This window comes from Eurytemora carolleeae, unplaced genomic scaffold (genome assembly GCF_000591075.1).
Source record: "Eurytemora carolleeae unplaced genomic scaffold, Eaff_2.0 scaffold1906, whole genome shotgun sequence".
Lineage (NCBI taxonomy): Eukaryota > Metazoa > Arthropoda > Copepoda > Calanoida > Temoridae > Eurytemora > Eurytemora carolleeae.
The window spans coordinates 25,037-41,203 of record NW_019397860.1 but is presented as its reverse complement, the minus strand read 5'-3'; the positions used below and the strand labels follow the sequence as shown (position 1 = coordinate 41,203).

The following is a 16,167-nucleotide window of genomic DNA, read 5'->3' as shown; positions in this document are numbered from 1 at the left end:
ATTAAATGATCAGATATTTCCTCAGATTAACAATTTTGAATACATGCCATCGCATCAGCAGTTCAATTCCAAATAAATATAGTATTATTAAGATTACTGATGATGTTGTTAACCTTCTCCTCAACAATATTCTGGCGCTGAGTCATCAATCTTGCCCATTGATCCTTCTGATTATCAGCATTCAATCCTTCTGCAGACAGTCTTGATATCACTTCCTCTAAAGACCCGTTCAGGTCCAGATCTAATGCTCTCCGGATGGTTTGCGTAACAGTTTGTATAATATACAAGCTGTTGACTTAAAACTTAAATCTTTTTCATTTCTATTTTTACCGCTAAGTGTCTCTAAAAGTTTTCTGTAAAATAAAAAAGGGAGAAATTTAAGATTCAAATTTCTTAATAAAAGTTCATAATTTAGAAGTGAAGGATTTGGGTTTAAAATAATTTTATTTTTTTCTTAATATAAGAATTTCATGAAGAAAATGCACTAAATTTTCTCAGGATGTTTTATATATCTTTTAACACTCTTTCTTAAACATATCAAACTATGGCTTGCTCTATGGTAAAATGTCTACACTAAAAAAGGACACATTTTCAAAGAGTTCTGGTAAAGGCAACCTTTGGAGTCGCTTATCAATGACATGCTTTTGTCTGAGTGACATCTAAACGCTGATAATTCAAATTGACGTTTTTTTACACTAGCTTTTAAAATTCATAAGACACAAGAGGGCAAACAAATCTTAAAATGATTTACGATCGGGGGTAATGCACAGAGGGGGGTATGAAACCCGACCCTTTGAGGGATGGCTGAATTCCTTACTAACAGGCCCCTTCCCTAGCACCCAAACTAGTAAAGTTGGCAGTCTAACTTTTTGTTCTATGAGCTCGCCTTAAACCCCCCCCCCTGGTTATATTTAGATTCAGACGCCGTAGCATTTAAAGGATTAATAATTTTGAAGATCAACTAAATAGGCAAGGGTTACCTATTTGATTATATGCCAAGTTAAGCATTTAATGCAAATTGATTGATTTATAAGAAGCAAAATAAAGCTCAATTGGTCTGTTTAGGACTAGTTCCATGAATTAGATATTGGGCAAGACTTCTGCTCTAGAAAAGTTACAAGAAAACTTATTGCAGAAGTGCATAGCCGAAAAACAAGCGTTATTGCTAATTTAGCTAGTAATTTTATAAAACACACATCTTTGCTTTCAAAATTTTAAGACTGAAATAGTTTATTGAATAATAAGGTTATACAATTCTGATATTTGATCTTGAGTTTACCTCACATTAATGAATATCAAAACTCCAAAAGGTTATATAAGAGTGATAATTTTACTTTAGATAGCCAGGAAGAAAGTAAATGAACATTTATCGCTTCTGACTGAATCTTAATAATAGTACGTAGTTCTAGTCACCATTGTCAAAACACAAGTCTAATCTTATGTTGTTTTCATATTTATTGATTAAATGCCAAAATTGCTAATTTGCTATGTTTACATACTAACATTATGTTCATTTAGTTTTTAGAAAACTCCAAATGATGTTCTTAAGCTGAGGCCTGAATGGGATAAAATTTAACGATGCTTGTATCTATTAATTTAGATTTATGTTACTCATACCTTGTCATTTAATAGTTGGGATTTAAGAGCCATTCTCCACAGCTGCATAACAGGCAGAGGCCTTGAAAATAGATACTTATTTGTTTTCTCAAAAGTAGAATGTAACTGTAAAAAAAACTTTAAACATATTTTACATCCTAAGGAATTCATCTTGATAATGTTATTAAGCCTCTAGAACTTGATTAAATACAAATTTTGATTACAGCTGAGATATTATTTCTATGACAAAACATATTAACAGCTTCGGGATAAAGTTAATGGCATCCAATATATTACCTGATTGGCATTATTTGGTCCAACAAAGTGAATTGAACAAAATACAAGACTGTGTTGCCTAAAAGTACCTATAAGAAAATAAGATATCAAAAAACTGTTTAAACATACCTTCTTGTTTTTTTTTTCGGTTCTAGATCATGATGTTAGCTCTTTGTGACATTGAAAAGTTTAATAGGTTCCGCGGAATACTCTCCGTCTTAGGAGGTAAGAAGACAAGAAATTAATTGAGTTTTATCAAATTTAAGATTAAGTAAACTTTTCATAGCTTTTGTTATCCTAATAACTGCTGGATCCTTTCATGGAACTATTGGAAACTTGGCTCCCTACTTTGCTTCCTATATGAGACAGGTAAAACATGTTTCCTTTTTTAGACCACATAATTTAAATGTGGTCTTAACACATCTTTCAAGTGATTTTGCCAGGCTACAGTTGTTACAAAAACATGCTGAGTTGGCTATGCACTTGATAGTCAAACTGGACATTAAAAGTGAATGGATTTTGAAGCGGCTTAGATCATGCAAGTTTTAGGGTGGGGTCCTATAATTTTACTAAAATATAATTTTCTGAATGTTGGTGAAGAATCCTAAATATTTTTGCATACAAAAATGTTTAGTATGATGCTAATATAACCAATGAAGACCTTGGTATTGTGTTGGCAGCAGGAGGAATGACTCAAGGAGTTGGTTCTTTTATAGGTAATCAACTTGTTTTTTAAAGAAAATTCTTGATAACCATAGATTAAATGATCAGATATTTCCTCAGATTAACAATTTTGAATACATGCCATCGCATCAGCAGTTCAATTCCAAATAAATATAGTATTATTAAGATTCAAGATTGGCCTTTTCATTGTAAACTACATTTTTAGTAAGTTAACCCTATTCCCGCTGGGGTAAAACATGGGATTTAGAGGGGGGGGGGGTCAAATTGACCCCCCCCCAGCGTATTCTGGTTTTTAAGTACCCCAGCAGGGATAGGGTTAATACATTACATCCAAATAACAGTATGTTGCTTTACATTTACAGTGCTATAAGAAAATGTTCCAATAAATGTTTCTACAGTCATTTAAGCAAATTCTGACAAAAATTTCATTCAGTATTTTAAGCAATATATTTAAAGTTTTTCATTTTTCACTTAATAATGATTCTACACTTTGTAGCTGGCAGTGTGATCATACCATGGCTAGGATACAGGCTTTCTCTAATGTGTGGAATTATTTGTTTTTGTTCCTCCCCATTAATCAGCTATTTTACAATTGGACACTCCTTATCAGCACTAACATTCTCGTAAGTATATAATTCTAGTATAAGTACTACAAACTAGAAACATGTAAATCCCAGTTACAGGACACACCAATCGAATGTGGCAAAAATCCCTTTTTAAATGTTGTACCTGTAATGAAATTCTGAAAAATAACCATTCTTGGGGTGGAAATGGAGTTAATCCCGAAACAGTTCAAGGATAGGGTCTGACTGGTACAAATTTGGTAACACTTTCATAATCTTTGATATTCTCGGATGGCAGTGAATATATTGTACCTTCTTTTAACATATTACCTTCTTTATAATGAGTTATTAACACTATGTATTCCTAATTTTTCTTCAAGCAAGTAACATTAGAGTTCATGTGCATGTGTGTTTTGGTATCAATTCTAACCTGAATACTTAAATAGGTTTTCCATATTGGTTGAATCCGAGAGAAATGTGGGTTTTCTGTTAAATTAACAATGAGTTCATAGGAAGTTGTTTTCAATCAGCATTTTTGGGCAGAATATACAAACTGTCCCACATTTAGGTTAGCATGGTTCAATCCAAAAGCGACATGCTTGGAGCAGGGCCCAGACTCCATTATTACTGGGGGTGGGGATCAGACATCATCATAGCTTGCTGCTTGGGGTGGGGTTCAGACAGCATTACAGCTTGGGGTATTTTTGGACCTACGCCCATCCCCTCTACTGCCCATCAGACCTACAAGCACGTGGTTTTAACAGCTGTGGTAGGTCCGATGCACTGTAGGTCGGATGGGCACGTTAAAAACAGCATATTGGTGCATCCGACCTACTTTAAGCTGTCGCTTGGACACGTTAGTAGGTCTGATGGGCCTTTTTCGTAGGTCGGATGGGCATTTTTCGTAGGTCGGATGGGCATTTTTCGTAGGTCGGATGGGCATTTTTCATAGGTCGGATGGGCACTTTTCGTAGGTCCGATGGGCATTTTTCGTAGGTCAGATGGGCATTTTTCGTAGGTCGGATGGGCACATTTTTCGTAGGTCGGATGGGCATTTTTTGTAGGTCGGATGGGCACTTTTCGTAGGTCGGATGGGCATTTTTCATAGGTCGGATGGGCATTTTTCGTAGGTGGGATGGGCACATTTTTTGTAGGTCGGATGGGCATTTTTCGTAGGTCGGATGGTTTTTTGTAGGTCGGCCCAGACATGTGGCCGCAGCGCTCGGCCCCCTAGCTCGGCCCAGAAATGAGCTTAACCTAACCTAACCCTAAATATTCACTAATTCTATTAAAAACTGTTGAAGTAAAGGTCTTTCATGGCCGCAGCGCTCAGCCCCCTAGCCCGTCCTAGCCGCAGCGCTCGGCCCAGAAATTAGCTTAACCTAATCTAACCTTAAATATACACTAATTTTATTAAAAATTGTTAAAATTATAGGTCTTTCATTGCCGCAGCGCTCGTCCCCCTTACAAAAAGTGCCCATCCGACCTACGATATATGCCCATCCAACCTACGAAATATGCCCATCCGACCTACGAAAAATGCCCATCCGACCTACGAAAAGTGCCCATCCGACCTACGAAAAGTGCCCATCCGACCTACGAAAAATACCCATCCGACCTACGAAAAGTGCCCATCCGACCTACGAAAAATGCCCATCCGACCTACAAAAAATGCCCATCCGACCTACGAAAAATGCCCATCCGACCTACGAAAAATGCCCATCCGACCTACGAAAAATGCCCATCCGACCTACAAAAAGTGCCCATCCGACCTACGAAAAATGCCCATCTGACCTACGAAAAATGCCCATCCGACCTACAAAAAGTGCCCATCTGACCTACAAAATTGATTGACTGTCCGACAGCTACAATTAATTATTTCTACCCTACTGCGCTATCATGACAAAAGCTGCTGAATAGGTCGGATGGGCAAGAAGATATGCCCATCCGACCTACAACTGTCGTAGGTCAGATGTTGCAGTATAGCGGATGGGCAATAGGACGGATGGGCAGTAGAGCGGATCAACATTACCCAGCTTGGGGCTAGGTTCAGCTTGAAGTGGGGATCAGACATCACTAGATGGGGGTCGGGCTTAGACAGCATTATACCTGGTGGCAGGGCCCAGACTCCATTATTACTGGGGGGGGATCAGACATCATTATAGCTTGCTGCTTGGGGTGGGGTTCAGAAAAGCATTAAAGCTTGGGGCTAGCTGTTCAGCTTGGAGTGGGGATCAGACAGCATTTTAGATGGGGGTAGGGCTCAGACAGCATTATTGCTGGGGCTAGGGTTCAGAAAGTATTATAGCTGGGGGTGGGGATCAGACAGCATTATAGCTTGTGGTCTGGTTCAGACAGCATTATTGCTAGGGCTAGGGTTCAGAAAGTATTATAGCTGGGGGTGGGGATCAGACCACATTATAGCTTGTGGCTGGGTTCAGACAGCATTATTGCTGGTTGCTAGGGTTCAGAAAGCTGGGGGTGGGGCTCAGATAGCATTAAAGCTGGGGGTTTGGCTCAGATTGCATTTAAGCTGGGGGAAAGAATGGAAAGTTTTCACTTTTTTGAAAAAATGATTGTAAGAAGAAACCAGCAGAGGCAAAGCTGCAGTTAAAGTTTTATTGACTCACTGAGATGCAAGGGGAACAGAGAGGGGGAGGAATCAGTTGTGTGGAAGCTTCAAAGGTGATCACAAAGACCAGCTCATTGTAACTGATGGGATCACCCTGCGAGATTAAAAGGATTGAAGCTGCATCTATTGCCAGTGGATTTTGGAAATCTGACAGGATCAATTTTACAAATTGTGTTTTCTATTTTATATTGTTGATTAGTACCTTAAAAATAATTTACATATATGATTTAAAAACTGGCTACGGTTTTATTTGCATTAAATTTTTTATTTGTAACAATATCCTCCAAATTTATTAAAACTTACTGATCAAAAACCATGAAAAGTAAAAAAATCAATCCAACAGAAGAAAGTGATGACTTAGGTATGGAGTGATGTCTGCAGTTGTATTCAATCTTATTGTACTACCAAGTCAACTTATTCCCGTCTCTTGGTTTCCAAATAGGTAAATCAGCAGATAAAATACAATAATGTTTGTATATGTTCAAGAAACAAAGTTAACAGAAAAAAAGTTAAAAAGCTATTCAGGCAGATGTCTAGTTTACCCAAATAGTCTTTCCTTATTGTGATACAAATCTAAAACATTTGCAACATATTGTGTTATTAAGCAAAAATGTGCAAAAACAAAAAGTGTGCAAAATATAAGCAATTTTGAAACACTCTTACCACCGCAAATTCAAATATTCCAAAATATTTGCAAAATTTTTTAAAAGCTTAATTTGTTTTTAAGGAAAACTCAAATGTGCAAATTTTCTTTAAAGGCATCTGTGCACAAATTGAAAAATCTGCTTCATTTTTTACAAGGCTTTTCTGAGAGCTATAAAAAGTTGAAATCCAATGACCGAAAGTACATCTAAATAAAGATGTAGTCGGGTAAAGGTAAAATAAGGCATTTAGGCAGGATGCCTGAGGACTCAGGAGTATGCCAGAATAGTGTAAATTTGATTAAGTTCAGCATGTGTATTTAGTAAGGGAAAAGTTATGGGAGTGACATCTGCTGGATTTGGATTTAGTTCTGCAATTTTTTCTCCTCTCCAAACTGCAATAATTAATCCAGGTTTCAAGAAATTTCAAGTTGTGATTGTTCTTTCAAAGAACTGAGTTTATGATAACAATGACATATATCCAAATCATCCAAATTGCATTGTATTAACAAATATATAAAAACAATTGAAAATGTTTCTTTTACATACCACCCCCTTCAAAATAGATTTTTAGATAATATAGCACCTGTTGCAATAATTGGATCAAACTCAACTGCTAGATATTTTACAGATCCAAGGGTTCTTGAAAGGTGAATAAATACAAGATATTTTAGAAGTACAATTTGAAGATTTTCAAAAAAATTTTAATGAAAATGTCAATATTTTAGAATTCCCATATCATTACTTTATTTGGCTGCAATATATGCAGCCCTGTTTGGTGTTGGATTTTTACTTTGCGTTGAGTACACAAATACAGAGGGTAGGGTTGCAAAAGTAACTTCAAAGGAAAGTAGATCACAACTTGTAAAAGCAAGGTAAGTAACATAAAAACATGTGATTTTTACAAATATTTTACTGTTGCCATTCGAAAGCTTATATTCTAAGTTGAAAGTTTATTGAGTTTTAATTGTTCCTTTAAGAATTGTTGAATCTGGTAGCTATCTTTATACTACTGGTTTGAGGAATAGGGACACTTATATTTTGGCATATTCTAGGTAACAATAATAAATACATTTAAGTTAACATTCATTAGAAATACAATTGATTAAAGGTATGCACTACTTGCTGTTGGTGGAGGCCTGTTGGCTCATTGGAAGGGATTTAGGGATATAGCATAAATTTCAAATTAAGGTGGAAGGGGGGTTGTATAGGTTAGTTTGGATAATAAAAATGTAGAATTAAAACAGAGACAATAAGTACAAGAAGGAAAAATTGGAAAGAAAAATTTAGATTTAATGTGACCAGAAAATCAGGAAAATCAAAGTTTAAATAAAACATTTCTCTCTTTGGAACTAAATGCTATTTAACGTGTATTAGCCTAAGACTAAGCTCTGACGACCAAATAATATCTGTCATTGGAGGTGAGGAATTTTAAATTTAACAATGAAAGCAATTATAAACTAAATTTTGAAATTTTGAAGAAAGATTCAAAGTAGTTCCTGTTTTCACTTATATAAGTTTGTTTTTTGTAAAGATAAACACATTTATGTTGTTTCAAAATGAAGTTTGTCACTTTAAGAAAGCCATATGTTTGCAGTAAGAACCAGATTAATTAAAATAGGTAGTCAACTTTTAAACTTAAGTTATGACTTTAAATAGTCTAATCACTTAAGAGAATATACTTTTAGAACAAAAGTGAAATTCTTAATTTTCTGAAAGGAGTTTTCTAAACCCTTTAGGTGTAAATGGTGTTTTAAGCTGTGTTGCAAGAATTCTAGCAGGAATATTGATTGATAGGTGAATATGAAATTCTTGCTTTAAAAAAAGGTTTAATGATACTATGAAGTATGTTCAACAAAGTTCTAGACATCTCAGACCTCTTTTTGTTAAGTTAACTTTATCCAGACACCATTCATTAGCTTTTTCCCTGAACATGATTACATTGCTTGTGACAGCCTAAATATTTCATCTGTACACTCAAACTTTATCCATTTAAGCATATTCTAGAGATTGGAACCTCAAAAAGGAGGGTAAGCATTTGTTTTAAAAAGGGTTAATGAAGCAAATTAATCAGTTTCTTTTCCTAAGACCTCTTTGGAACAAATGTTGTCCAAATCATTTTCAAATCTTCATTTATAACTTTATTTGCAGCACCATAGCATATTTCAAACTCATGGACAATCATCAACAAAGAAACTTATTCTTATTGAACATATCTCTATTATTTAGGTTTATGTTTAATCGTTTAATGCCTGTGGTCGGAATTCTTTTAACTGTGGTGTTGGCTATAACTGTACCAGTATCCCAAATGTCCTTTTATGGGTTTGTGGCTCTTTTATGGCTTGGATATTTTTTGGCTTTTATACATTTCTCTACTATACCTGCTCAAGTATACTAGCATAATCTTTTTAAAGTTCTTTTGCATTGTTATTTATACTATTGTAAATACTTTCCGCACTACTTACTCTTCTCTCCTATACTGTATTAAAAATATTTTAATTTTTCAGGTTATGAAACTTTATGATGGAAAACATTGTAGTGCTGTTCTCGGATTTATCGGTGAGAATAATAGTAAATATGTCCTGTTACTCTGTTAACTGAGTGATATGTCCAATTACTCTGTTAACTGAGTGATATGTTCTATTACTCTGTTAACTGAGTGATATGTCCTATTACTCTGTTAACTGAGTGATATGTTCTATTACTCTGTTAACTGAGTGATATGTCCTATTACTCCTTTAACCGAGTGATATGTTCTATTACTCTGTTAACTTAGTGATATGTCCTATTACTCTGTTAACTGAGTTATATGTCCTATTACTCTGTTAACTGAGTTATATGTCCTATTACTCTGTTAACTGAGTTATATGTTCTATTACTCTGTTAACTGAGTTTTATATCCTATTACTCTGTAAACTGAGTAATATGTATTACTCTGTTAACTGAGTTATCTTTCCTTTTACTCTGTTAACTGAGTTATATGTCCTAATACTATGTTAACTGAGTTATATGTTCTATTACTCTGTTAACTGAGTTTTATGTCCTATTACTCTGTTAACTGAGTTATATGTCCTATTACTCTGTTAACTGAGTGATATGTATTACTCTGTTAACAGAGTGATATGTCCTATTACTCTGTTAACTGATTTATCTGTACTATTACTCTGTTAACTGAGTTATACGTCCTAATACTCTGTTAACTGAGTTATATGTTCTATTACTCTGTTAACTGAGTTTTATGTCCTATTACTCTGTTAACTGAGTTATATGTCCTTTTACTCTGTTAACTGAGTGATATGCATTACTCTGTTAACAGAGTGATATGTCCTATTATTCTGTTAACTGAGTTATATGTCCTAATACTCTGTTAACTGAGTGATATGTATTACTTTGTTAACTGAGTTATATGTTCTATTACTCTGTTAACTGAGTTATATGTCCTAATACTCTGTTAACTGAGTGATTACTCTGTTAACTGGGTTATATGTCCTATTACTCCGTTAAATGAGTTTTATGTCCTATTACTCTGTTAACTGATTTATATGTCCTAATACTCTATTAACTGAGTTATATGTCCTATTACTCTCTGTTAACTGAGTTATATGTCCTATTACTCTGTTAACTGAGTTATATGTCTTATTACTCCGTTAACTGAGTTATATTTCCTATTACTCTGTTAACTGAGTTATATGTCCTAATATTCTGTTAACTGAGTTATATGTCCTAATACTCTGTTAACTGAGTTATATGTCCTAATACTCTGTTAACTGAGTAATACGTCCTATTACTCTGTTATTCCTATCTCTGCTGGGGTACTTGAAAACCAGGGGGGGGGTCAATTTGACCCCACCTCCTCTAAATCCCATGTTTGATGTCAAAATATGACAAATGATACATCATTGAAAAGCTATTGTGCTTTAATTTTAGAATCTGCCAAAAAATTTGCAAATTTGCAAAATATTGAATTTTTTATCGCAAAATACAGTAATATATTAAAAATGTTTAAATTTTTCAAAAACTGAAAAATTATACGCAACACTTGTGCAATTCGTTTCCTTATGTAAAAGGCTTTCCAAAAAGCTAAATTTTATCAAAATCTGACAAGTGGAAGTGGGTCAAAGCAAAGATTTAGTTTGTTACAGGAAAAAACAGTCATTCAGGCAGTGTGCCTGAGGACTCAGGCAGTTAGTATTAAAGCCCACTTTTAGGTCGAAAGGGAGGGCTTTGGGTATGTAAGAACAGCCTCATACCAATACTTTTTGAATTATGTAAAAGAAACTACAGGGGGGGGGGTCAAATTGTCCCAACCCCAGCAGGAATAGGGTTAAAACACTTAGCATTTGCTTTCCTTTTTTTCCCAGGTCTTTCTGAGTCATTTTCCTATGGCACTGTTGGTGTTCTTAATACTCTAGTATTTTCTTATACAGATTCTTATCTTCCATATTATATCAGGTACTATAACATAATGAAAATGAATAAACCAATTGGTTTAAGTATTATTTTACTTTAGCATGTCAGTCATTAGCTTTTCAAGTGTAATATCAACAACTATGGTGCGAAATGTTCCAATCAAAAATTCATCTTCTTCTCACTCTGAAACAACAACAATCTGTAGCACATCTGAAATAATCAAGAAAGAAGTGGAACCTATAGGATTTGTAAACAAAGAGTTAGGAATCTTGGAACAAGCAGAAAAGCTAAGAGAATTAGTACGAGATCAAGGAACCATAACTAGAAGACGAAGCATTGCTTACATCCAAAAACCATTGTTTCCTTATGCGGACAGTATTATCTCCACCAACTAGAATGATCAAGTTTTGTTTGACAGATCTCTGGAGTAAACACTTATTTAGGCTTAAATCTGTATTGCATATTTGGAACTCAGAAATAAAAATTATTAAGAAAGTGTGTTTTGACATGACAAACAAATATGACACTAATCAATGTTGAGAAACGTGCAACAGCATATCATTCTTACATACAAGGAGTAGATTAAAATGACCAAACTGTTTTTGCATGAATAGAAATATATACATAAGGGGTCATTTGCATGTTGGGATGGATTTATTTTAAAACGATCGTTTTGTTATGAAAAAGCAAAAAATGAAACTATTGTTTTCATAAACGATTAACAACCCCATTTGCATAAAACATCATGATTCCAAACCTTCATGCTTACTTTGCCTCAAAGCACCCAACCCCTGTCTCTCATGATCACTTATATACATCTATAGGGATAGGCATCTATATACATAGGGATGGGCATCTATACATCTATAGGGATAGTCATCTATACATTTATAGGGATGGGCATCGTTTTCAAAAACGATAGGAAAAACTATCGTTTTTAGTTTCATTTTGGATTTTTCAAAAAAATTATTTTCAAATCTTTCATTTTTATTCCAAAATGATCGTTTTTATTCCAAAACAATCATTTTTAATCCTAAACTATCCTTTTCCATTTTTGAAAACAATTTTTTGAAAACTATTGTTTTCCAGAACAACTGTTTCGTTTTTTCTTCTTAAAAACTATCAAAACTTTGTTTCCTCCCTTTTAAAGACGATAGTTTTTAAAAACAATAGTTTTCAAAATGATTGTTTCGTTTTCAGATTTTTTTTCATCGTTAACAAACTAAAAAAAAACGTTATTTAAATTATTCAAAACTGACCTATAAATCCCTTTATATCTAACAAGAAACCTTCTTGGCTATAGTAATATTTCTACATTGTGCACTTATATAACAATCAAAATCATAAAGTTCAGACCTTAAAGATCATCTATCATTAACAATCAACCATTGTTAAAAATCAATAACTATTAACATTCAAATATCATTAAAGATCAACTACTGCTAACAATTAACCATTGTTAAAAACCTTATTCTTAACGAACAACTGAACCCTTTGTAGATCATTAATAAATAAAGGAAGGCTACAATTTGAAAAAAAATGATGAAGACATATTTGTTTTGCTATGTTTTTCAAGGGCCGAGAATATCTTCCAGAATCCATAATGAACTTATGTACATACAAATTGATCTTTTACACACAGCTATAAAAAATAAACTGAAGGAAACCAGCTGTTGATATAGCACAAATGAGAAAGTTAGGGCTAGGCAAAGTTCCACTGATAAAGTGGAGGTTTTTGAAAATTAACGGAAGAGTCTGTTAACAAACGGCAAAAACCTTTAATTTTTAAATCATTAACAAAAAGGCTTAGCTGTTTTTAAACCAAAAAAATGAGGTTGAAAACGAAAACGAAAGTTTTTTTTTTTAAATGTGAATTTTGTCTTCTTTCTGCTTGAAATTGAAAGAAACTTGTAAAAAAAAGAAAAAAAATTGTATGTAATTTATTGTTTATAACTGTCGTCTCTTGTATTCATAACCATTAACAATTTCATAAACCGTTAACGAAATTTTTTTCGCTGCTTCGCCCCTTTAAGGCCATTATATTATATTATAAAGATTTATTCACACACAAAGATATAAATACATATATAAATGGTGTAGTTTAAATTTGTTTAAATAAATTTTTTTTGAAAATACAGGTTTCCAAAAGAAAAGAGAAAAAATATGCAAAATTATGCACAAATAGAAAACATTGATTTTTAATCACTACATAACATATTTATCATGAATGCATGAAATGTCTGAGAACCAAGATAGCAAACTTATAAAGTTCTGTTTATCAATTCCCATAGCCCCACTATTATAGCTAGTTAAGCACAAAGTACTAGCTGTATTCATCATTGTACTGCTGTTGCGCCACCAGTAGCACTATTCTTCTCTAATACCGTAATAGACTGTTAACGGCTGGAGCCGTTAAGGGTTGTTGAAAATTTGTCCTTAACATATTCCAGAGCTATCTCGAAACTACACAATTTCCAGGAATATGGTTACAGACATTATAGGTCCGGCACTAGAATAGAGAGCTTATATACTGCCCTCGTTAACGAACATATATAGAATGAATAATTTAAAAAAATGTATTTATGAATTCAAGGTGATTCAGATGGTCATCAGTCAGCCTAAACAATTCCATACTTAAAATATATATTTCTATATTTTAGGCTATTATTTTTTAAATTCAACATTTGATTTCCAACTTTTGCAAGGGTTTTTGATTATTAAATCATTTCTTGACTAAATTTAATAAAGACTTCTAGGTATAATCATCTAGTCAGTTTAGATCATGAGAAAAATTTCCCAGACTGGATAAAATTTAATGTACGTTATTGGATTTTTGTTTACAAAATATTTGTCATAAAATGAAATATCAAAAATTTAATAAATAATATTTTCCACAGCTTTTGGAGAAAATATTGTTGAGCACATTGTAAAAAAGGGGGGATGGAGAAGGAAGAATTCTACGAAGAAAGGGGGGGGGGGAAGGGCTGGAATACTAAACATTTGGATCTAAATAGAAATATATCTACATAGAATGTTTATTTTATGACTGCTAAATTCAAGTTTAATTGATTTTTCAATCTGTAAAGCAGATTACACGGTTAATATAAAACATCAAATTCAATAGTTTAATACCAACTATAACCGGCCTTAAAAAGGTGGAGAAAACTAAAGAAAAGAGATTAGAAGTTTAAAAGGAAAGGTTAAGAAAAAAAGAATTAGAGATAAGAAGCTTAAAGGGAAAGTTAAGAAGAAAATAATAAGATATTAGAAGTTTAAAGGGAAAGACTAAGAAGAAAAGAAAAATAGATTAGAAGTTTAAAGGGAAAGGTTAAGGAGAAAAGAATAAGAGATTAGAAGTTTAAAGGAAAAGGATAAGAAGAAAAGAATAAGAGATTAGAAGTTTAAAGGAAAAGTTAAGAAGAAACGAAAAGGAGATAAGAAGTTTAAAGGGAAAGGGTAATATAAAAAGAATAAGAGATTAGAAGCTTAAAGGGAAAGGTTAAGATGAAAAGAATAAGAGATTAGAAGTTTAAAGGAAAGATAAAGAAGAAAAGAAAAAGAGATTAAAATTTTAAAGGAAAGATAAAGAAAAGACTCAGAGATTAGAAGTTTAAACGGAAAGATAAAGAAGAAAAGAATGAGAGATTAGAAGTTTAAAGGAAAAGACTAAGAAGTAAGAAAAAAAGATTAGAAGTTGAAAGGGATAGAGATTAGAAGAAAAGACTCAGAGCTTAGAAGTTTAAAGGGAAAGGAAAAGAAGAAAAGAATAAGAGATTAGAAGTTTAAAGGAAAAGTTAGGAAGAAAAGAATAAGAAATTAGAAGTTTAAAGGAAAATGTTAAGAAGAAAAGAATAAGAGATTAGAAGTTTAACGGAAAATGTTAAGAAGAAAAGAATGAGAGATTAGAAGGTGAAAGGAAAATGTTAAGAAGAACAGAATAAGAGATTAGAAGTTTAAAGGAAAATGTTAAGAAGAAAAGAATAAGAGATTAGAAGTTTACCAAGAAAAGGATTGAAAGAAAAGCATAAGAGATTAGAAGGTAAAAAGGAAAAGGTTAAAAAGAAAAGAATATAAGATTAGAAGTTTAAAGGAAAAGAAAAGAATAAAAGAATAAGAGATTAGAAGTTTAAAAGAAAAGGTTAAGAAGAAAAGAATAAGAGATTAGAAGTTTAAAGGGAAAGGAAAAGAAGAAAAGAATAAGAGATTAGAAGTTTAAAGAAAAAGATTAAGAAGAAAAGAATAAGAGATTAGAAGTTTAAAGGAAAAGGTTAAGAAGAAAAGAATAAGAGATAAGATAATTTTGATTTGTAATCAAAGATGTGAGTGTGTAAGTGTGTCCCAAGGGAATGATTAAACCAATCAACTCCTATTGGAAAATCTGCTGTCACAGCATCACCAGCAGGACAGTCAAACAGACAGACACTAAACTTACACGGTCACACACAAACATACAAACTTTAAAAGCACATCACTACAGCATAAAAAGCATAAGATAAACATGATAAATGTTTGAATTAAAAAATCAAAAGAAAGTGAAACAAATAATTAATGTAATATATATATAACATACTTAGCTTCTCTTTCTGTTTGGGTGTCTGTTCGTTTAAGTGTCCAATAAACGTCAAAACAACTGAACCGATAAGGCCCAAATATTTTATGGGACCACGCTTGTTACACGTATATTCAGGGTTTTCGAAAATAGACAAAATCATTATTATTTAGTGAGACTCATTGTACCAAGTTGAGTTGGAGTCTCCTGATTGGACGTATATGTCCGGTAATGTAAGCAATCCTACTATTGGTTACTCTAAACTGAGATCTACCTGGGAAATGATAAATCAGACTCATTCTAGATACCATTCTATAGATACCGGGCTTGATCAGTTAACATATATATGCCTTGTCTTTGAATTGTGTCGTTAGATTTATCATTTCAGATCTCGCAATTTTTGGCTTAGACTGATACCCTATTGTTTCATTTATCAGGATGCCAGCTTATGTAAGTACCACATTTATTTTTCTGAACCTAGTTTAAATTTCCTGCCGCGCATTAAAAGGAATATGTCCCGTAATTTTCTCAATCTCATATTTTAGAATCCGTGGTTTTGTATAATATTTATTCTTTTAACATTTTGTATTTGTATAAATTACGTAGTTTTTTATATCTAAAACATTCCATTTTGTGCTAGATTTGATCCGTAGATATGTAAGTTCCAGAAGAATGGTCTGAAATCATTATTATGAGATATTGGAACTACAGGATACAAGTATCCGGCCTACAAAAATGGAATCTAGGTGAAGGGTTTTCATTTTATCAGACGAATCTAGTTCCATAACCGATTCCTTGCGTAACAACGCTTAACCC

At 33.1% G+C, this 16,167-nt stretch overlaps 1 protein-coding gene across 1 annotated transcript; it reads left to right on the top strand.

The window, feature by feature from the left end:
- Nucleotides 1-531: 531 nt before the first annotated feature.
- LOC111716135 (uncharacterized) lies at nt 532-11,297 on the top strand. The gene is made up of 16 exons (XM_023491560.1): nt 532-2,097; nt 2,159-2,241; nt 2,507-2,588; nt 3,053-3,179; nt 6,113-6,193; nt 6,717-6,805; nt 6,967-7,042; nt 7,121-7,267; nt 7,373-7,447; nt 7,504-7,557; nt 7,770-7,813; nt 8,132-8,189; nt 8,622-8,781; nt 8,900-8,951; nt 10,754-10,844; nt 10,903-11,297. The coding sequence occupies exons 1-16, from the start codon at nt 2,031-2,033 to the stop codon at nt 11,195-11,197; spliced, it is 1,581 nt and encodes a 526-aa protein (XP_023347328.1). The 5' UTR covers nt 532-2,030; the 3' UTR covers nt 11,198-11,297.
- The last annotated feature ends 4,870 nt before the right edge of the window (nt 11,298-16,167 follow it).